General features: G+C 32.1%; 2 protein-coding genes across 4 annotated transcripts; both read left to right on the forward strand.

The window, feature by feature from the left end:
- Positions 1–1,820: 1,820 nt before the first annotated feature.
- LOC114187277 (DNA-directed RNA polymerase III subunit RPC7-like) lies at positions 1,821–6,217 on the forward strand. Its single transcript, XM_028075479.1, has 8 exons — positions 1,821–2,141; positions 2,478–2,607; positions 2,969–3,082; positions 3,202–3,255; positions 3,651–3,697; positions 4,541–4,651; positions 5,838–5,892; positions 6,014–6,217. The coding sequence occupies exons 1-8, from the start codon at positions 2,043–2,045 to the stop codon at positions 6,028–6,030; spliced, it is 627 nt and encodes a 208-aa protein (XP_027931280.1). The 5' UTR covers positions 1,821–2,042; the 3' UTR covers positions 6,031–6,217.
- Positions 6,218–8,524: 2,307 nt separating this feature from the next.
- On the forward strand, positions 8,525–23,368 carry LOC114188189 (glycogen phosphorylase 1-like). Of its 3 annotated transcripts, none has more exons than XM_028076744.1 (22): positions 8,538–9,362; positions 11,593–11,707; positions 12,539–12,639; positions 12,770–12,861; positions 14,554–14,689; positions 14,825–14,893; positions 15,036–15,137; positions 15,449–15,547; positions 16,481–16,591; positions 17,544–17,750; positions 18,093–18,200; positions 18,556–18,651; positions 18,750–18,806; positions 19,274–19,420; positions 19,943–20,002; positions 20,093–20,197; positions 20,527–20,688; positions 20,855–20,928; positions 21,830–21,953; positions 22,393–22,484; positions 22,688–22,808; positions 22,906–23,368. In XM_028076744.1, the coding sequence occupies exons 1-22, from the start codon at positions 8,694–8,696 to the stop codon at positions 23,056–23,058; spliced, it is 3,000 nt and encodes a 999-aa protein (XP_027932545.1). In that variant the 5' UTR covers positions 8,538–8,693; the 3' UTR covers positions 23,059–23,368. The 3 variants fall into 3 exon arrangements, 2 of the variants coding, with proteins under 2 accessions (XP_027932545.1, XP_027932546.1); XM_028076745.1 differs by lacking the exon at positions 8,538–9,362 and adding an exon at positions 9,566–9,585 and having other exon boundaries at positions 22,906–23,365; XR_003605385.1 differs by lacking the exons at positions 22,688–22,808; positions 22,906–23,368 and having other exon boundaries at positions 8,525–9,362; positions 21,838–21,953.
- The last annotated feature ends 527 nt before the right edge of the window (positions 23,369–23,895 follow it).

Below are 23,895 nucleotides of genomic sequence, written 5' to 3' on the forward strand. Positions count from 1 at the left end.
GAATTTGAATTATCGACTAAAATATTTAATAATATTGGATTTTTTGGTATAATCTATTAATAAATTATTTATTAATGGTCAATTTTATTTATAAGCTCTGAAATATTTTATAATTCATATCATTGACAAATTTTTTGTTGATAAAATAAGAAATAAGTTTCTTATTAAGTTGATGGTTTTTTTCAAGAAGAAACTTGGGAAAAGAAGAATAGTATAGAAGAGAAGAAAGTAGATAAGGAGCAACACAAGGAGAAATAAAAATATATGATGGTGACGACAACAAACGAGGTACAAGGTACAACAATGGTGAAGGTCTAATTATTTAGAATAGTCAAAGTGTGAATTAAAAGTTTCACATGGAATACAATAGACAAAGTTAAACCCTATATAAGAATAAATGCTCATAACACCATTGTCTTAAAGATTTTGGGGTAAAAGTGATGTCAAATATTAAAGACCAGTAAGACCCATGTCATATATCTATAGAACCAGAATCTCTACCTAACAATATCAGAGTCGATGGTTTGGGATGACTGACCACACCACATAACCATAATAAAAAAGTTATAAGTGTCAAATACTTATATGTGTAAGATCAATGTTATATATATATATATATATATATATATATATATATATATATATATAACCACAATCTCTCAATGACTATAACTTTCATATGAGAAAAATTATAATTCAACACAAAGATGTGACAATGACAATAATAACATAATGACAACTAGAGTTGGATGAGGAATAAAGGAGAAAAAGAGGAGGACAAAACAAAAACGGCAAAAAAAATGAAAAAAAAAACAAAGATTCGATCAAAATATTTATCAAGATTCATCAACAATTAAAAAAGTATAATTATCAATAAATATTTACTAACATATTTATGATTATTGATAATTTTTCAATAAACTTAAATGATTTATATATAACAAATTTTAAAATTATTATTCATTCCTTCTCTTTCTTTTTATTTTTTATATTTGGACAATAAATTTTAAATTTACATGGTATGAAATGTATATTTTTTGTAATTTTATATTATGCTTTGTTTTTGTAATGTTTTTCCAATTTTATAAAGTTACCCGTATCAATAAATTATGTTTGTATGATATGATTATAAATTAAAATATTATAATATTATAGAATCAGACAATTATATAATTATAAAATTAAAATAACATGTTACGGGGAAAAATAATAGTCACAATATACGGTTAAAAAGAGTTAAATGATAAATACTCTATTCAAAAGCATAAAATCTTTTAAAAGTCAATAAAACTTAATTAAAGTTTAATTTTTCTCATGTGTGTTCAAAGTTTATTAGCAAATTAAGAAATGTAATAAATTGTTATTTTAATAAAATATTTATACAATTTTTTATTTAATTTAATTTATTTTTTACATTACTAGCGAATACACAGGCGTGCGACAGTGTCTGTGTATTCATATTTTTTAATTTTTAAGAAATTTAAGATTAATAATAAATATAAATTTTTTAAAATAATTTTTAAATATAAATTAAAAAAAATATATATAAAAAAAAATTTAAATAATGATTTAAGAAAAAAAAATAAATGATTAAAAGAAAAATAAAATATGTAAAAAGAAAAATAATTAAAATTAAATTATTTATAAAATAATTAATTTTTAAAATAATTAAAGATAAAATGGATATTATAAAATATAAAAAAAATGAAGAATTCTTTATATAATAGATAATAACAAGTAAAATTATAAACTAATGAGAACTGTTTTTGAACTCTCAAAAACTAGATAAAAACAAAAATATTTTAAAATTAGTACACACACCCATCAGTTACCTATTCATCGTCGAGATACAACTTCTTCCTTAAATTCACACAACAGTACCCACTCGACAATTTACATCACAGGGGGTGCGTCGCTGTTGGCCACCACCACCTTCCTTAGCTTTCTCCACTGTCGGTCGTGATCGAAACAGAGTTGGTTGTTTTGCAAACTGTTCCTTTGTTGTGGATACAGTTGCACTCGGAATTGGATTTTGAGTGGAGATGGCAGGCAGAGGGCGAGGAAGAGGAGGACGGGGATGGGGACGAGGAGGTGGATTTACTACATTTGCTTCTCAGGTGCCATTTGATCTTTTTCCTGAGGTATGTTTTTGTTTCCTTTCTTTATTTTAATTCATTCGTACCCTACTTCCCTTTTTTCTTCATTCATTCTCTGTTGACGATCCTTTCCCAATCAGAAAAAAGATGGTCTCGGTTTAATAATTCACCATTTTCTTTTTCTTTTTTGTGGCTCTTCATATGTAAGGGCCTCTACTATAAATGATTTTTAGCTTTTCAGTTCTTGTTTATTGAAACCTCAAAATTATCTCCTTACTCAAAACTGATCAAGACAGAGTGTGGGTGGTACGATGTTTCTTTTTTGCCTGCATAATCAACTACCTATGCTCATTGCTTGTCACCATCTTTCTGATGTTGCAGGATGTTACTTTGCCTGAGTTTAAAATTGGTGATATAGATGTTAATACCAAAAAGTTGCTTAATTGGAGTAACAAGTTACAAAATTACTGGAAAGCCTCTCCTTATCTTTTGGAGGAGGCAACCTCAAAGAGTATGCATTTAGTTGTTTTTACATGTGCATTGTGACATGGGCTTAGCTAAATCTTTTACTGTAGTGCATTATTATATCATTGTGTTAAAGAAACTGAACCAGAGAAAATCTTGCAACAAACTGATACGCTTATAATACCAAATTATGCTTCCCATATCAGCTGGTACTCAAATGGTTCCTGGAATGAGCAGGTTTACGCCATCATACAGCCGGACATACTATTTTTAAAACATTTTTTACGCTTTCATTGAACCATATTTATCCTAAATATCTGCCTCCTTCATTCCCTGACGGGAATACTTTCTTTTCTTGTGTCAAATTTCATTGGAAGATATTAATAATTTTCTTGTTTTACCAACAGAGAGGCAAACGATGCACGTAGACAGGTTTTCTGATAAGAAGACAAACGATTTTACCCGTGACTCTCTGTCACAAGTTATAACGTTCAATGGTTTTCCTCACGAGTTGGTTCAAGGTATGAATAATGGAATGGACTGTCAATGGTTTTATTTTACACGAAAAACCCACTGTTTTTTTATCATGCATTTGAGGTTCATGTTAGCAAATAATATCAACTTAAATTGGTGTTTTCAGGCAAATCCAAGCGAATGTCAAGAAGAAAAAAGTTTCGATGGAACCCAGAGTCAGGTTTAGTGATTTCATATGACCTTTTTGCCTTTTATGCGGTATTATCGATTGGTTAAATCACTATCGTGTGTACATTCTGAATTTATTAGATTAGCTCAAAATAAGCTTAATCTTTGTAAAAGGCTTCCACTTTCTTTAGAGAAATTTATGAAAATTCTCATGTTCTTCTGATTGTTGTATGTACTATGGATGCAACATTCTATTTTAGATTGTAATATCGTTGTATAAATGCTTGATAGCTTACGGTGTAGAAACTATTATTTATTGGATAGAAACATTTTATGGAACTTACTTGGGATATTATCTACATCTATAAAGTGAATCACTGTTTACTTATGACAATGATAGTAAGCACTAGGTTTCTCTTTAGACTGATAAAGATGTTTGTGTGACAGAGATGAAGAAAATGGATTTCTTTGAACAACAAGAGAAAACAAACCAGGTAAAACACCTATGTTTAAAACAACTTCCTGTGTATGTATGTGTGATAACAAGACACCTAACACTTTCATTCATTTCATCGTAGAACATACCAATTATCGGTATTTGGGTAGTGAGGGGTATCTAAGTCCATGTTGAATGATATTTGGTTATTATAAGATGCTTGATAAAGTATTTAAGGTTTTTCCTATGATAACTAGCTTTTGAGGGTAGGTTCCCCGTGTACTTGGATGCTTATCACTTTCAGTACACATGTTTTTATGTGGCCTTTGGAATGTAATAGGAACCTACAATTTTTATTTCTGCCTTGGTATACATTGTAAAATCAAAATTTTAATTCCTGATAGCATTTTCAAGGAATTGAGCTTTTACTAATTGAATATATCCTCAGTTCTTATTCTAGATCCTAAGATTTCTAATTGAAAGAACCTCAAATTATTAAGAGGCAGTTTCTGACCCACACATACGATAAAACAAGTTACTGCAACCTCAGTTTGATACCTTTAAAATCCACTCCTGCTACTTTCACATTGCCTCTAAGATTGCCACCACCATTGCAAACAGTGCCGCAACCTTTGCCACTCAACACCAACACCGACACCATAATTGTTGTCACCACCGTTGCTGATCCCATTAATATTGCTTCCTTCACTGTTTCCATCAATTTTTTATCTCTACATCCACCATCACAACTACTCCCACTGCTGCAACTCTCCATTAGATCATTAACATTGGGAGTAAGATTGCATTTGGTCCACATGAATATTGTATTTGTTCTTTTATTCCAGTGTTGGACTATCTTTTCTTTTCCAGTGAAATATGTTGATGATGGTTTCACTTGCAGGGAAAAGAGGAAACCGATGAAGCCGAAAAGAAAGAGGGAGAAGATGAAGATGGTGATGGTAATGTAGAAGAGGAGGATGAAGAAGATATGAGTGATGATGATTATAATCAGGTTCCACTGTAGCCTTTATTTTGATGTGTTAATCTTTCCATTTGTCTCTATGTTGTAATAATGCATTTTAGTCACAAAAACTTACCCAGAAAATTTTTTGAATTGAAGACAAAGGTAAATAGGGAAAAAACTAAACCTGCGCAGCTATCGACCATGAAAAACTTGCATTTACATGGTTTCATGTGTCTAACTTAAAACCTTATTGTTGAATTGAATCAAGGTTACCTTAATTTTTTAACTAGATATACTGAAAACAGTTAAGATGATGATGGAAGCAAGTTGTTTAGCTGTGGCAGCATATCATCTTTGATATTTCCCCCTTCTTTGTAGGAGAGTCTAAGTGTCTCTTGTTTGCATAAATAACACTGGTAAATTGTGTGCTGTCAGTGTACGTGGTGCTGCAGATCCACCTGATGATTCATTAGCTATCCACAATGGTCCTCTGCTCCTTCTGATCCCATACATAAATACAAAATTGAAAAGAAGAAGACCCCATACATAAATATAAGATTGAAAAGGAGAAAATAGTAGGATTGTAACAGAGAATTAGAAAATAGGAACATCAAGGATTTAGTCTATCTTGTGCTTGCTCAATACTTTCTGAAGTTTCTTTGAAATTTTAAGTGGATTCCATATCAAAATTGCCCTGTTCAAATGTCACACATAATATGTTCTTCGCGCCGTTGGAAAGTAAACAATAGAAAATAGTTTGACCTTTGAAGGGAAAAGACAATTAGATGGTGAGAATTCGATGTTTGGTTCGGGCCATCTTGTTCTTCCTTTCACATTTTTTAGGTTTCTTTTAAATTATAGAAGTGAATTCTATGAATGTGGAGTTTGCTTTCACATCTTGCACTTTCTTCCATCCACAACAGGTGGTGGTATAGACTTTTTTCAGCATTCAATGAACTGTTACTAAAATTAGATTTTGGAAATTGCTTAATTTGACATGGTGGCGGTATAGGGAACTATCTGTCACTTCATGTAAATTTTTAGCGGTTGGGGGGCTCTGATGGTAGTATTTTGAAGAGTATTTATTTCACTGTATTCCCTCTTCCTTCTTAATATGCCTGTATGTTTTTGTCTTATCTTATTTAGCATACGGTTGCTAGGCTGTGTTTTTCGTTTCCATGTTAAAAAGAACAATTAAAAATTTGAAGTATCTAACTGAAATAAAATCCTGCAGAATATAGATTTTGACGACGATGATGATGATTACAATGATGTAGATGACGGGGATGGTATTGTCACATTACTTTCTCATTGCATTTATCATTTACATTCATTTTAATAATGTTAATAAATTCAATTATGACATGTTTTATTGTAATCACTTTACATAAATATTTTCCGTTATTGCAGATGAACCTATCTATTAAATAGCAGTATGAAGAATGTTCTGCCCCTCTCGTGACAGGCTATAGCTTCTGTAATGATAACAGGTTGTACGTTAGCCTTATTTGGTCTTCCTCCTTGTAAATGTTTAGTTTAAACAAGTATACGACATGACCAGAAATGAATTTTGTTTACAGAAAACATGAAAAAAAGCAACTATTTATTTAGTAATTTGTTAGTTTTTAATCTACTTAAGTAACTTTAATCCTGTTATGGTAGGTTTTCTGAGTGTGACCGATTTAATCTCGTTTAACATCAGCTCGGTAAGTAACACTTTTGTATCCGTCGATTTTACTAAATTCCAATTTGCATAAACACCTGTTTTATAGGAACACACCCTATACAGATGAGACATTACATTTCTCCTCAATACCAACTTAACATACGAGATTCATAGCCACGAATTGCACCACTGTATTTGATATATATCACTAAGTCATTTAGGTAATTTTTTGATAGGTGATATAATAGTTCTAACGAAGTATTTGTCTCATGTTTTTGGGTTTAGGGCATATAAGTCATATGGATGCTCTATGTTCTCTTTCTCCATGTTGATCATAAAGTGTTCTCTTGGGATCATTCATTTTCTTTAAATCAACAAAAGGATAAAACTCATTAAAAAAAGACAAATAGACCAAACGTACAATATACATTATAATTAGATTCAATAAATACAGCAACATCTAAAACTTAATCATTTTGGGATGCATATTTAGACTTGGGCGCCTAATATGTGTCTCTAGTTAATAAACAATGGTGAAGAAATAATTCTCTAAAAAATTAACGAGAAACTTTTTGAGAAATTTTCATTAAAAATATTCTAAAAACATATATAAATTTAAAATGAAATTTATTTTGACTTTTTACATAGACATTGTTATAGTTAATTACGACATTTGAGGTATTATTTGCATTAGAATATGAAAATCTATCACATTTCTGACTTTAAAATGCATCTGAAAGAGTTTAAGAAAGAAATGTCTATTTGGATTGTTTTTAATTTTAACTCTTAAAAGTGATGTGAAACAATTGGAAACAAGTTTTTAATTGACATTTAAGGAAAATTAAGATTCATCTCTGTAAACACTTTTCGATCATTATTGCACTAATATTTTGACCTTTTAAGTCCATTAAAATAACAATGTTAGAGTTAACCATAACATTTTGAGGTGTTCTTTTTTTTAAATTTGGGCTTCTATCACAATTTCATTATTAAAATACACCTCAAACAGTTAATAGAGAAAAATGCAATTAAATTGTTTTTAATTTTGACTTTTAAACAATGCGACATTATTGAATATTTCTATGCACAGACATAAAAGAGGTTTTAAAAATGAATTCTCATTTTCCTTAAATCTCGATCGAAAAACTTATTCAAAAATATTCAATATAGTTGAGAAAAAAATAATTTTTGTATTACTATCTTTTAACCAACTTTTAAAGATAAAACAATAAGAAAACTCTATACTAAAAAATATAATATCTCAAATGCAATTATTAATCAAATATATCTTCCTTACTTTCTTTTAATTTTACACACTTTATTAAAACTAAAATATTCTTTATTTTTTTCTTAAATAAACTTGTTTGATGAATTTATTATTTTAATATAATATAAAAATTGCATAAATACCTTTAAATACCTTTTTTTAGGCAGGTGAGGCGCATAAAAGTAATATTTTACTTTATAATTATGGATTAATTTTTTCAAAAGTGAGTTGAACTCAACTCGGTTCATTTAACACATGGATTAAAGGTGGATTAAATCATTTAACCCACCAACATTTTTTTACAATCTTTTAATAATTATTTATTACTCCTATTATATATGTTGACAATTTCCTATTTTTAAAATGTTAGAATGTTGCTCAATAATATTTGAATAGTTTGAATGTTTAATTAATTTGATTGTCAAGTTATATATGTTTATACTTTAATCTTTAATTATAAATTACTCAAACAACTCTCTTATAAACAATTTTTTCTAAATTAGCATGACAAAAATATATAATTTTTTTATTTATATTTTGTTGAATAGCATGACAAAAAATGTGTAACATGTATGTTTTCTTAGACTATTATGGATACTTTCTAGGAAACAATTCATCATATTATCATATATTGGTAGTGAGCATGATTTTACTATCATTGTCATCTCATGAGTTACTTAAAAATTTATTTAAATATTTGAATATTAAAAAGTAAATAAATATATTTTTTTATGTGGGTTGGCCAACTCACTTAACTCACCAACCCGTAATGAGTTGAGCTAGGTTACAAAATTTCTGATTCACCTAAAATGAATCGGATTAAATTCACTCATTTTTAACTCGGTTCTTGGTGAGCCAACCCATGTCACTTTGACATTGTATTTAAAAAAGGTGTAAGGATGTAGTCCTAATATTTATTTATTTTTGTGTTTATTTGTATTGGGTGTGAGCAGCGACATGGCACGAGTTGCATTTCATAAGCTTCTTGCCTCTTATCGGAAAGGCAAACTCCTTTTAAAAGTAGTTAGTTGAAACTTGCAACAGATCACGATTCCCGCTATTCTTTTCTCTTTCTTTTTTCTGACTGTCATTTTCCATTTCACTCATACAACATTCACTCATGTCACCATTTCACTCATTCTAAGCTCTTTCCCAAAATGCAAACACTTTCATCCCCTCTCTTCACTTCTTCACTCTCATTTCCGATCAATTCACTCTCTCCATTCCCTTCTCTCACACACTTCTCCTCGCTTTCCGTGCCCTACGCCACCGCTCGCCGGAGCATCCCGTTGCAAGTTTCCGCGAGCGACTCTGCTTTCGCCTCCTCCTCCACCATTGCCGTCGACAACTCCGACGCCGATGACTCCACCGCCTTTGTGATCCGCGCTCGCAGCCGAATCGGCCTCCTCCAGGTCATCACCAGGGTTTTCAAGGTCCTCGGCCTCACCGTCGACCGCGCCACCGTCGAATTCGAGGGCGACTTCTTCGTGAAGAAGTTTTTCGTCACCGATTCACATGGCAACAAAATTGAGGACTCCGACAGCCTGGAGAGGATTAAGCGAGCGTTGGCCGAGGCGGTCGGCGGGGATGCCGACGGAACGGTCTCGGCTGCGAGACCGGCAGCGGCGAACCCGGGGGTTGTGGTGAGGAGGCCTGGGCTGGTGGATGGCGTTGGCGAGCGTCGCGCTAAAGCGGAGAGAATGTTTACCTTAATGGATGGGTTTCTAAAGAACGACCCTCTCAGTCTTCAAAAGGATATTCTGAATCATGTTGAGTACACCGTGGCCAGGTCACGGTTTAGTTTTGACGATTTCGAAGCGTATCAGGTACGCTGCCTTTCAACTCCATTGCTTTTGGTTTATGTGTGTGCTTCTTTCTGATTTGCTCTGGTGTGGTACATTTTGGTATATGTGTGGATCAAACGTGGTTAGTTATCCGAAAAGAAAGAGGGAAAATGAGAATTTGTATTTGTGCATTTTATTTGAAAGGCAGATAGAATTGTTTTTGGTACCAGGCACACTCCACGCGAAGTAATTCTGGACGAATCAGGTAAGACCACATGGTTTTTTTTTTTTTTCGGAGTATCTAAAACATAATTGACTTAATTAGTGAAGAATAATATATTTTCAATCAAGAATATTAAATAGGAGTGTAAAATGAGTAATATAATTCTAGTGTAAAAGGGTATTTCATTGTCAATGGAGGCTATATGTCAGAAAGATTTAAGTTACTCCTCAAGTTTCGAACCATCATTTTTGGAGAAGTTTTTTAATAAACTTTGTTAGACTTAAGTCCACTGTGGCAACGATTTGTTATATGTACATTTGACTATTTTATCTAATTTGCTAAGCACTGGACAATTGTTATTGAATAAATAAATGAAAAGTTTTACTTAGAAATTACGACAGAGATACATTGATGACTTAACTATAACATCTATTGATAGAATGTTTTCTCTTAGTTGTAAACGAAATTTCCTCCCGTTAATTCCTCAATCATTACTTAGGGCAAGAAAATGGTTTTCGGAATCCTTTCTTTTCGAGTTCAAGTTAGAAATCCATTTTGTTTAAACTTCATTAAAATCATTATGAGTGTTTGCGGCTCCGTATGGCTTGGTTTGTTTTTAGTTAAAAACTAGTTTTAAACCGTTCCGTTCCGTTCCTAGGCACATGTTGATATTTGTTTGTGTGTTTATTAAAATAGATTTAGAGGTTGAAAAAGGAAATAATAAATATTTCTTTATATATATATATATATATATTGTGACATAAATACTAGATAACCATAGGATATATCTCTTATAAGGCTATCAAATCTAATATTGCAGAAAATTCAAAACATAAACATTAAATTCGGTCTTCTATTTTGTTTCCTTTCAATTATATTTTATGTTGTTTTAGCATTTTTCTCTTCCTAGATTAATAATGTAACATTTACACTACCAGGGTAACTCTTCTTCCACCTCATTCATATGTTAAACATATTGTTACTACTCTAGTGTATATTTATAGGCAATAGGTACATTGGATTCTTGTCTCTAGTAGACATCTCTCATATATAAGAGAAATAATCGGTAATATGATAATTTTAGATAATTGATTTTGGTTCGGTTTGAATCGGGTTTGAAATTTCAAACCGGAAATTGATTCAAACTGCTTGGTTCTGGACAAAAATATCCAAATCTATTAAAAAAAGAATTGTTTTTGATCGGTTATTGACTTTTTGGATCAGTTTTCAGTTTTTGTTTTTGTATCGGTTTGGATCTAAACAACCCAAAAGAAGAAGTTTACTGCGAATTCAAGGTTTTCTACACGAAAAAAAAAAAAAACTAACACTACCCAGTTGCTTGTTAGCAAATAGAAATTGAAAGTATTTATTTGGAAAGTAAACATTTATTATATATAAAAAAACACCAAGATTATTTGTACATGTTTTTTTTTTTATGTAATTGTAATGAGTATTTAATATGATATATTTAATACTACTAAACCAACACTCTTTTGAGTGTTCGTTGGAGGACCCTTTGACTAAATGATGTTTTGAGAGGATGAGTGTGTGACTAAGTAATTTTGATGATAGATGTGTAATTATGATTTGTTTATAGGAGTTTTTTGTATTGACCTTGAAAGAATTCATGGCATATTGTTATTTAATATGATATATTTAGTACTCCTGAAGCAACACACTTTTGAGTGTTCGTTGGACCCTTTATTTTTTACTGAAGGATGTTGAGAGGATGAGTGAGAGTGACTGAGTAATTTTGATGACAGATTATGATATGTTTATAGGAGTTTTTTGTATCGACCTTGAAGGAATGCATGGCATATTGTTATTCATGTTTTCATTTTATCCAGCAAACCTTGTTGTAGAAGGAACTCAGTCTTCATTTATGGAACATTAAAGCTTATTCCATTGTTATCTGTTTGACATCTTGAGATTCAATTCTGTAGGTTATAAAGGGCATCAAATAATATATTAAAATGTTTTGACCTACTGCTCGCCATATTCTTAACGGCTATCATCCAAAAATTTATTTTTGTGTGATGATATTTGTAGGCTTTGTCACACAGTGTCAGAGATCGGTTGATTGAACGCTGGCATGATACTCACAGTTACTTCAAGAGAACAAAACCTAAGCGCCTCTACTTCCTTTCTCTTGAGTTTCTCATGGGTAGTTAAAGTGATGCCCTAAATTTTGTTACGCACATCAGCCATTATTTACTATTTATGTGCAAGTTACATGTATAAGTTTAATCAGTTATCTATGATAAAAAAGTATAATAAACTATCTCTTGTATAGTATCTCGTATTTAGGGGCTGTCTGTTTTCTGACTTATTTTCCTCTCATAGTTTCCTCAAATTAGTGAATGTTAGTCATAATTTTTTATGCAATTTCACTGAGGATTTCCTAAAGTGACTCAGAAATCTTTCTTCCTTTTCAATTCTTTCTTTACTTGTTAGTTATTAATTAATTATGAAATTCTACGTAACCAAATGAACTAACAACAGAATATATATTTACCTGATATGGTTTGAGCTGCAATGAGCAAGACACTTGAGTTGAGTGGTTGGACCAAATTTCAGATCTAGAAGGGGCTCCTAATTTAGGGGTTAGTCTGACAGTAATTCCACTGTGGACACCCTAGTCAATAACCAAAAGATAAATAATATAAGAAATGTTTATTATTTTGAAAGAGAAGCAAAAGCACGAACTAATTCCTGTTAAAGCTTATGATGTGCAACCAGTGTGACTAAGATTTTTTATTATATATTGTGTTCTGATGTAAGTATATATACGATTTAGTACTCTGGTGGTTTAAATACGAAGGAAACTACAGCAGTGCAAAATTTCTTCTTGGATTTGTTATAGCAAAGTCAAACAATTAAATAAATTGATACCTCATTTGATGAATTATTAATCAATGGTTGTGTTTGTGAAAGTGTACAATTGATGCCGTTCTTGTATCCAATTGTTAAGAACACGTGGCCTTTTTGATATCAGGTCGTTCCTTGTCAAATAGTGTAATCAATCTTGGCATCCAGGATCAATATGCAGAGGCCCTAAGCCAACTTGGCTTCGAGTTTGAAGTTTTGGCCGAGCAGGTGTTATTAATGTTTTTAATATAATCATTTTGTATTTCCCAGTCCACCGTTGTAGATTTGTTATCTCAGTGAGAATTCAATGTGGTTATCCTTATCCCTTAATATACATGTATGTGACATCCCTGACCAGGAAGGAGATGCAGCCTTAGGGAATGGTGGCCTTGCTCGTCTTTCAGCATGCCAAATGGATTCTTTGGCAACCTTGGATTATCCTGCATGGGGGTATGGTGTGATCTTCATATTTGTTGTAAACTTTTTCTAGCAGGTTTGAAATAGTAATGTTTTCACCATACTGTGTTTAACTTTTTAATGAATATTCTAAATGTAGATATAGGCTGTGAGCTGTGAAGTTGACATTTTAAGCTTGGACATCTAACACTTAGTTTTTTTTGGCCATATTTAGTTGTGGTGAAGCCCAAGTGTGTTTGGATAGGGAATTTTAGGAGGTTAATTTTTTTTTTTTTAATAGAAAGTTTGAAATGCCTTGTGTCAAAGTGTGTATTTTGGGTAAGGAATTTCAAAAGAAAATGAAATTCTAGAATTTTAAGAGAGTAATTGAATTACTAAAAATTAGAAAATTTCAAATTCCACCTATAAGGTAAGAATTTGAAAATTTTCATATTCTTATATTCATGTGTGTTGTTTTCATATTTTCTCATTTTAATTGGAGCATCGTTGACTTGACTAAGACCAAGACATTGTTGATGCCAACCAGTTTTATTTATTCATGTTGATGAGTTGTTTTTTTTATTTATATTGTTAGGATTACTTTGTTTATGTTGTTGTGATCCATTTTTATTTCTCAGTTGAGTCAAGGTTTTGTCAACCAATGTTGGGATGTTATTTTTTTTGCGGACGCAACTACATTTTTTCAATTGACGTCTACCATGCTTACTTGTTTTGTTGATGTTTTGAGTAATTATGTTTTCTATCATATACTGTAATGTTATTCTTTATCTAGTTAGGATTTTTTTATCCTAATGTTGATTGAGAGAACTTTCGTTCAACATTAACTAGGATTTCTTTTGTCAATGTTGGTAATGGAAATTTGTCAATAAACATCACTTGAAAGGTCAGGAAAGAAACCCCAACCAGCAGTGTTGTAAAAATAATCTTAATTGATGCTAATCTAAATAATTGTGGTTGTTATAAACTGTACAATCATGGACAACGTCAATTGAAAATAAACTTTATCGATATAAGTTGAAAAAATCTTGATGAAGTTGGACCGAAAAATAAAATCAACCAAGGTCAACTAAAACATGTCTTTAATATTGATATTTTTTTAATTATTAGCAACTATTTGACATTTAAATCATTTTTGCATTTAGTGGTAGTTGAAACACTTTATCCAAACAAGAAAATTAAAGTTCAATAAATTTGAATTGATTTATTCAAACAAAACATTTAGAAAATGAAATAACGTAAAATGAGATTAATTTAAATATTTTGTTTTGGATGCCTTAAAAATTGTGAAATTTCGTATCCAACACAAGGGAAAGGTTTTCCGTGTCTAAGCAGTTTGTACATCATGTGTAGTTATTGTCAAATAAGAATGAATTTGTGTCTCAATAACTTAATGCCTGAAGTTTAGTTCACATTCTGAGTGTCTTGTCCTAAAACTATGAATTTGGAAGTTATTGTACTTACTGTTAACAATACTTTTTACCAGTTTCTGTACTGATTGTACCTATGAAATCTTGAGAACCATAAAAGTTTACATCCAATTGATTGGTTATTTTTGGAGTGTTATTATTATACTTTTTTCAAGTTCCAACCTACTTGCTGATTCTGGAACTGTGCAGAAAAGAGAAGTGTATATATTTTGCTTTTTGTTGTATGGAAAACAAATATGCCTATTATATAAAGACAGGCTGCTGTCCGCTGAGGTTGTGCTTGATCTTCACTATGCAGATATGGGCTGCGATACGAATATGGGTTGTTTCGTCAGGTCATAGTGGATGGCTTTCAACATGAGCAGCCTGATTATTGGCTGAACTTTGGAAATCCTTGGGAAATAGAGCGGATTCATGTGACATATGAAGTGAAGGTTTGCCCAGCTTCCATCTTTTATGCCTTTTTTAATCATTTTATGGTTTCTGTTCATATTATTGCCTTTTCTTTTCACATTATCACCTCAAAATTACAAATTGACTGCATCTCTTTGTTATACTGGATGGATTAGTTCTATGGGACTGTTGAAGAGGTTGATATGAATGGAGAAAAACATCGAGTTTGGGTCCCTGGAGAGACGGTAAGAATAATATTTTTAATTTGGTTTGTAATGACACTTCTTTCTAATATTTTAGATTTATGCCTACTGCTACATGTGTTACATTTCTTTTAGACTTTGAATGTGCATAATGTTGATGACAAACTTTCTTTCCGAACTACAGGTTGAAGCTGTGGCTTATGACAACCCAATACCTGGTTACGGGACAAGAAATACCCTCAACCTTCGACTATGGGCTGCGAAACCTAGTAATCAATTTGATTTGGTAATTATTTTCTTATGAATGAGCATCTGATCTAAATTTGAGAATAAATTATAGGCATGATGGTATTATCATAATATAGGTCTAAAGCAAATAAGAAAAAAACTAAGCGTGGTCATGCAGCTTTTACATACATTATTCAATTTAGGTCATTAATTAAATATGGTCATACCTTTACTGAGACTGACTAAGCATAGAATAAGATGAAAAGTGGTCTGCTGCAGTTCATTATTCTCTGTTTAGTTTGGCATATCTTTTTCTTTATTTGGGCTTAGGGTGAACTATTGAACCCTTTTTTCCTATTGCTTTTGTAGGAGGCTTATAACACTGGAGACTACATTAATTCTGTTGTTAACAGACAAAGGGCAGAAACTATAAGTAATGTTTTGTACCCTGATGACCGTAATCATCAGGTATGGCTTTATTATCATATTTAAGTTCTGAGGTAGTTGTTTCTTTTAACTGTTCAGAACTTCTACCCTGTCTCTGTTATTGGTAATAAAAGCTAGCTGTGCCATATGTTCGGTTGTGGGTTTATGATTGTAGGAAACAGAGATACCAATATTGATTTCATTTAAGGTTACTTACTATAGTTTCATCGTTTCCTTGTTGCATTAGAAAATTTACGTATAAGGCTTTACTTTGTTAGTGGATTCTTGCATCGATCTTTTGTGACTTGTGCAGTTGTTTTAAAATAATCTTTTAATTGAAAATTATCTCTCTTTTTTATTGAATTAACATAGTTGTTTATAGAAGTTATTAACTGCAGTAGTTTATGGTGAAAACTCACTGAAGGAACTTGGTGCCAATTGTTGAATGAGCAAAGTTTTTTTTTTCTATCTTCTGCTTTTGTTCTCAAAAGTTTTCATTCGTCAATTTGTGCATTACTTTCTTATGTTTCTCAAGCTTTCAGTGTAAGATTCCACGCATTCTATTTTAGCTTGTTTTAGTAGTCTTCCTCACAATATTGACTGTCTCGTTTGGCATACCACTTGGTCTAGAAACATTGCATCAGGAAGTTAATAATTTTTCATGAATATGATAAATTATGGCTTTGTAATCATTTTGCCCCATTCAAAAAGATGAGTATTCGATCCCTCTTATCTCATTACCACTGAGTAGTGGCGGATCCAAGACTCAAGACTAGCGAGACAAATAGTATAATTACACATTCCTACATTAGCATATGGGTCTATCACTTGGTTGTTGGGTCAATATTACAAATTTGTGATGATAAAACATAACAATTTAATATATTTAGTTGTGATTTTACAAAATTGAGAGGGTGCAACTGCCCATCCTGGAATTCTGTCGGTCCACCACTGACTTTTTATTGTATTTTTCAGGGGAAGGAGCTGAGATTGAAGCAACAATATTTCTTTGTCTCGGCATCTTTGCAAGATATCATCCGAAGGTTCAAAGAAGCACATAATAGCTTTGATGAGTTGCCCGATAAGGTTCATTGTCAATTATTTTGTACTTGCACATTTGGTTGTTAACTGGTATGGTGATTACTAATCACTATTGCAATACTATCAATAACAAGTACTTTACATATTTTTTAAATGTTCCTCTTTCCTATGGTGAGAAGGTTCCCAAAATCAATTGTCCAATCAAAGTTCCAGGATATCACATGGTCATTTCTTGATGACATTTCCTTTTTTGTTTAATTATTCATTTGGTCCCTGCAATTACATATATTTTTCTTGGTCCCTACACTTAAAAAAATTCCCTTTTAGTCTCTACACATAATTTTTAATCTCTTTTTGTCCTTGCTGTGGGAACTAAAAGGGATTAAAATAGTGTGTTAGGACTAAAAGAGATTAAAAATGGTATGTGCAGGTACCAAAAGAGAATGTTTTAAGCACAAGAACTTAAAGGTTTTTTGTAACTATAGCAACGAAATGAGTGATTTAACCTTTTTGGTTGTTTTAGTGATTTTATTGCATTAGGATTGAGGGAGTTTTCAGGTTAGAAAAGGGTTCTTTAGAGTTTTTAGGGAGGGAGACATGAAAATCGAAGAAAGAAAAGGAAGAAGAAGGCTTTGGCAGCATCCTACGTTCACTCAATTTCAAAGATCTATGGAGAGGATTGTCCTCCAAAGGGTTCCCCTTTCATAAATGGTTTCTCTCCTTTCTAAAACCAAGATAATGCTCAGTTCCCACATGATAACAAACAGAATTCCCACTCCTCTCCCGTCATGCTCCTATCTTTGCAACTTTATTTGCCAACTATTCTAAGTGACTATCCTAAATAACCATGCCAGCATGCCAGATTTCTATCTGTTGCTTCAGTATATGTGAAAGTGGACTATGAGTTAAACTTGTTTTATGCATTAGATTATCACTAGTGATATAATTATGCTCCCACTACTGTCTTGCAACTTATGATCTTCCTTTCCTGTATTAGGTTGCTCTTCATCTAAATGACACCCACCCATCCCTTTCAATTGCTGAAATTATGCGAATATTGGTAGATGAAGAACATCTGCACTGGAATAAAGCATGGGACATTGCATGCAAAGTTTTCTCTTTTACAACTCACACAGTTGTTGCCGAAGGACTAGAGAAAATCCCTGTTGATCTGCTTGGCAGCCTTCTCCCTCGTCATTTAGAAGTATATTCATCAAGACATGCTTTGAGTTTCTGTATTTTATTTTGTATTTTACCTTACATATGTATTTTACCAGCAAATTAAATGACACCAAACAGGTATCTTTGATTCTTTTTTCATCTTTTATGTTTGGCTAAAACATGGGAACATTTGACTGCATGGTCCACTCATTTTCTAGGGAGTTTTCCATGTTAAACCATAAATTTCAGTAATTTGGAATGGAAATGTTGATGAATCTAAATTTTGTTTTGTTCTTGTTCTTATTCTTATAAAAATACTTCCTTTTTCCTTAATTATATATTGTAGTATGATTATATTTACGAATATTGTAAATGCTCTTTTCAGATTTTATATGAAATAAATTTTAATTTTATGGAGGAGTTGAAGAAAAAGATCGGTTTAGATTACAACCGTCTGTCCCGGATGTCAATTGTTGAAGAAGGTGCTGTGAAGGTATTCTAGAACAATTTGTCAATGCTTAATCTGGTAAATTTGGTAGGCTACATTTTCTTTCTGCGTGTTTTTATCTCTTGTAGTGCAAAATATTTTTAGTTATTCAATTTAACTATCAGATAAAGTCTAGTGCTATGTATATTAATTCTTAAAACAAAAGCTTAATGAATGATTGAAATCCAGTGGTTTTGGTTACAAATTACAATGATTAACATAACCACAAATCTGCTTTAACTTGGACTAGGCTGCCATATTCAGCCTTAGTGCTGGATATGGAAAAAACTTTATACTTATGGGAGTATTATGAAATAATGTTTTCTTGATATTGTTTTCTGATTATGTATTGCATTTCCAGAACATTAGGATGGCCAACTTGGCAATTGTTGGCTCCCATATTGTGAATGGTGTTTCAAAATTACATTTAGATACACTGAAAATGACAACATTTAAGGTATGAATTAATTGTGCCAAATCACTTCACTGTTCTTTCTTATCACCTTGGCTGATTGTGAAATCATAAAGCAATAAATTATTGGTTCGACTTTGCAGGACTTCTATGAGCTATGGCCCGAAAAATTTCAATTTAAGACAAATGGCGTAACCCAGGTAGAAAATCAGTTACTATTACTACAGTATATGTATAATGCAACTGTTTTTCTCCTGCTATGAATGTATAGTTATATGAAATGGCTCATGTGGCTTACTGTCGAATGGAGTTGTATATGCTGAAGAAGTTATCTTTCTACATGTAGAATTGTTTTTTCTGACTATAAAGGCTGTCAACACTCAATTGAAATACACAAATCTAGTTTCTGCTATATGAAATTTTGTTAGCTCCTTGTGAGTACCATTGTTGGGAGACTTGTGTGTATCTTGATTACATCTTAAATAGTGTTGTCCATTGACCAAGTAAGTTTAAGATGCTTGTTTTACAATTATTTTTTCATATTTCTCTGCAGAGTAAATTTTGTTTGTGGTTCTTGACAATTGCAACTATTCTTCATTAAAAAAAATGTGTGATTATGTATACACAGTGCAACAACTAATAAGTCAATGAATTGATATTTTGTCAGCGTCGGTGGATTGTGGTGAGCAATCCCAGTTTATGTGCTCTTATATCAAAGTGGCTTGGAACTGAAGCCTGGATACGTAATGCTGACCTTCTGACAGGATTGAGAGATCATGTTGACAATACTAATTTCCATCAAGAATGGAAAATGGTAATTTTTCAATTCAAGTTTTATCTATTACTTATTATACGGAACAGCAGAATTCTGGTAGAATACGTCATCCGTTCCACCACTGGAAAATCATCTTTTGAAATTGTTTGTCAACATTTCCTAGATGGATGCAGCTGTCTCCCAGGTTTTATCTATTACTTAAGGACAGGGCAGCTTCTGTAGTGGGTCGAATTAATAGGAAATAAATTTGAGTAGGATAGGCCTTTTAAGGTGTATCCAGGAAGGCCGCCCAAAACAGTGGGGAGGGACCTAACCAAGATCTTTATCTGTGGGGAGATTCTGGGAGTTAGTTAGAAGAGAGGAAATGTTACGGAGGAGGAAATTTGAATGGGATCTGGGAGATTAGAGAACCTTTCTCTGTCTTGGGGGAACATTTCTCTCATTACTCTTTCATGCATTTTCTTTTATTTTCCCTATTTCTTCGTACTTTGCAGGGGATTAATATCCAATACGAATCATATGATCTGCTTTATATCTCTTTCTATCCTTTTGATATTGTAGGTTAAAAGGGTCAATAAAATGAGGCTTGCTGAATACATTGAAGCAATGAGTGGTGTGAAGGTTTAAGTGACATAGGTTTACTTGAACTTTTCTTTTCTTTTTCATTACTACAATAGAAGTTATTTTTTCGGATATCTTTCACAATTGCAGGTCAGTTTGGATGCAATGTTTGATGTTCAAGTGAAGCGGATACATGAATACAAAAGACAATTTCTTAACATACTTGGAATAATCCATAGATATGATTGTCTCAAGGTAAATGTATGTTCTGTTGGTGCCAAAAGATCTTATAAATACATAAAAAAATTTAATAGCAATATATTTTTTTCCATTAAAATAAAAACATGTTTCTTTGGTATGATAAACTTTTTCCTCTGTTTATGATGCTCTTTGTTCTTTCTGCACTTGAGCAAGAAATCCTAGCACCTAGAATCTGATATTCCCCTCAGCTGTGGTTTAAATTCTTACTCGTCTACATACAAACAAACTGATCACACACTCATACATACTGATCATGACTTTTCACTTGGAGTTATACTGAGACATCGACTATTCTTTTGCATTTATTCCTTGGTTTCTTGCAGAATATGGACAAGAATGAGCGAAGGAAAGTCGTACCCCGTGTTTGCATAATTGGCGGGAAAGCTGCTCCTGGTTATGAAATTGCTAAGAAGATTATCAAGCTTTGTCATTCTGTGGCTGAAAAAATCAATAATGACACTGATATAGGAGATCTTCTGAAATTGGTAATTTTCTAGTTTCTACAGTTCGTCTGTGATTCTTTTTTGTTATCCTTTTTCTTTCGTTTTGTTAGCATTTCTGTCTGTGTAGTACAACTCAAGATGGACCTGTTAAGTATACTGTATTTTTGTTGGCATATCTCTTGCTGATCCAGTCTCTATTATTTTGTAGGTTTTTATCCCTGATTATAATGTCTCTGTTGCTGAATTGGTAATACCAGGGGCTGACCTTTCTCAACATTTAAGGTCTCCTAATTTAGCGTTCATCGTAGTTCCTCTTTTTATTCTCATAATATATTAGCCTTCATCCTCATTTCTCATCGTGCTTGATATTTGCCATGCTTATAATGATCAAGAATTAGCACTAAGTTTCAAATAAAAGAGATATGGAGAAAAATGTGGGGATAGTATACAGATGGAATAGCTATTTTGAAGAATTCCTCTTTTGTCAGAGTTGAATTTAATTTATAATCAGTATATTGCAGCCAGCTTGAGCAAGAACCTGTATAGTCCACCCATTGCTTCGAAACTGCGCATGGTCTTCATATTCTCTCTGATTTTTATGCATTTGATGTTTATTGATGACAACATGAGGACACAGAGAACAACATAGGACAAGAAGTTGATTCAGCACTATTTTTTTATTTCTGGTCTGTTTTTGGGTAGTTGATACAGCACAAGCAATTTTAGAGTTGGAGCAGGTGGTTGTGCTGGGTATCAGTTGGATAGGATATAAGCCCACTTGGTCTTTCTAGTTTTTTCCCATTGTTTTGATGTTTACTAGAAAATATCCCCTATTTTTTGGGTTAAAGATATTTAGACCTCCGCTTCCTCCTTTTGTTTTGACATGTCTCATCATTTTTCAAACCAAAACACGCCACTAAGTATTTTGATGCTATTTAATCCTTCATCGTTTAGCAAATCTAACTAACCTTCGAGGTTTTTATAATGTTGTATTAATATATTCACTTGCACCAATTACCAAATGACACATTAGGCTGCATCCTAGCCATCTTATTCTTGCTCAATGTAGTGCAATTTATATTTTCCATACATTCACCCTGCCTGCCCTCCCAATTTTTCAAATTTAGTTGCGAGAAATGCAATAAAAGTTTCTTACATATTGACAGCAATAATTATCTTGTAGCACTGCAGGACATGAAGCTTCAGGAACTGGGAGCATGAAATTTTTGATGAATGGTTGTTTACTTTTAGCTACGGGAGATGGATCTACGATAGAAATAATTGAAGAAATAGGGTCTGATAACTTGGTGAGTGATAACACAGATGATGTTTTCATGTTTCTCAACACATTCAAATAGAGTGTGCTCTTGAGAAAATTATGAAAGATTCTTAAATTTAGAAATCAAGTTGCTTTGGCATATTTCCTAAGTTCTTTTCGTGTATAAATTTTCTTTCTATAAATCTGCTTGGAAGATGTGCTGATCTGTAATCATATGATGCTTTTAAATTCCTACGTATTCTACCCTGCTTCCTAGAAGGGATAGAATATTGTAGTTGGCTTGGCTAGCCTCAGCCTTGGCTGCGTGATTGCCTGCCAAAAATTTCTCAAAGAGGAAATATAATTTCATGCTCGCGGTTTATGAATAATTGTAATATAATAATGGAGGCTTTCTTTGATCATTTTCGGAGACTAAGGTTCATAACTCACGTAACAACTTCAATTCAAAATGTCTACGCTTGTTTCAGTTTCTCTTTGGTGCAAAAGTGCAAGAAGTTGCAGAACTGCGTGAAAAAGGATCTACTTTAAAAGTACCTCTACAGTTTGCTCGCGTGTTAAGGTAAATTAACGGGTACATTACTCCCATCTTCAAAGAATAAGTGGATTATTAACAATTCCAGATGAAATTTCTGATCAGGGTTCAATTGTTACTTTGTTAACTATTAATATATTACTCTTATGCATACTAAAATAGGGAATGTTACTCTTAATTGTTCTTTTTCTCCTTATACATAACTGATGTTAATATGATAATACCATTAGGATGGTTCGAGATGGATATTTTGGTTATAAAGAGTACTTCAAATCCTTATGTGACACGGTGGAAATCGGTAAAGATTTCTATCTCCTTGGCGCTGATTTTAGTAGTTACCTCGAGGCACAGGTATTTCCATTTTTCATTGTTTTAGAATCCAAACCATTTATAATACCCCAGTTTTTATTTAATATTAGAATTTAACCTTGATTAAATACGATAACAGGCTGCTGCAGATAAAGCATTTGTTGAACCAGAGAAGTGGATCAAGATGAGTATCCTTAGCGTTGCTGGTTCTGGGAGATTTAGCAGTGACAGGACCATTCAAGAGTATGCAGAGAGGACATGGAAAATTGTTCCAAGCCGATGCCCTCTCTGATCACCAATGTACCAGTAGACGAGGCTAACAATGAAGAATAATTGGTGATCATTTTAGTTTTGTTTGGGGAGAGGCCAGATGAAACGAGACATTGAAATTCCCTTTTATTTTATAACCAATAACGCAGAATTGTAACTTTTCACGCACCTTGATACCAGTTATTGGATAAAGAAATGTCTTGTACTATATCGTGTATCTTGGCATGAAAAATTGAAGATCAATACTAGATACAAATCCATGTATAAAAAAGATATTGAAAATTCCCAAAGAATGAATTTCGAACAAAAACATAAGTCTGATAGAAAATTTGAAATTACCTGTATCTTTGGGAACAAGATGTTTGATAGTATTTTAGTACATATTTGAAATTTCAGCTGATTTTATAAATTGTCTTTAAATATAAAAAAACTCTAACCACAATAAAAGCATTTTTTTTTTACTTTAACTTGAATATTTCCGATACATAAAAGGATTTTATCAGTATCATACACATAATTTTTATATACAGTGTATATAAAGTAAAGTTTTACCAAGTTTGTTAATCACAGATTTTATGCTTTATATGATAATTAAATTTATATTTTTGAAGGAAGAGTTTTTATGCTTAAAAAAAAGACTTTTTCATAACAACTGTTCAAGTAAAAGAAGTGTTTTTTAAAGTTTTATATTAAACAGAAAAATGACAATATTTAAATTTTTTGATAGAGTTCATCTTATAAATGGGCATTTTATTTGCATTTAAAGAATGGAACTATCTTTACATATTCATACTTTATATAAAACTTATGTGAAAAGCTAATTTATTGCATATATATATATATATATATATATATATAT

Source organism: Vigna unguiculata, chromosome 6, assembly GCF_004118075.2.
Source record: "Vigna unguiculata cultivar IT97K-499-35 chromosome 6, ASM411807v1, whole genome shotgun sequence".
NCBI classification, from domain to species: Eukaryota; Viridiplantae; Streptophyta; class Magnoliopsida; order Fabales; family Fabaceae; genus Vigna; species Vigna unguiculata.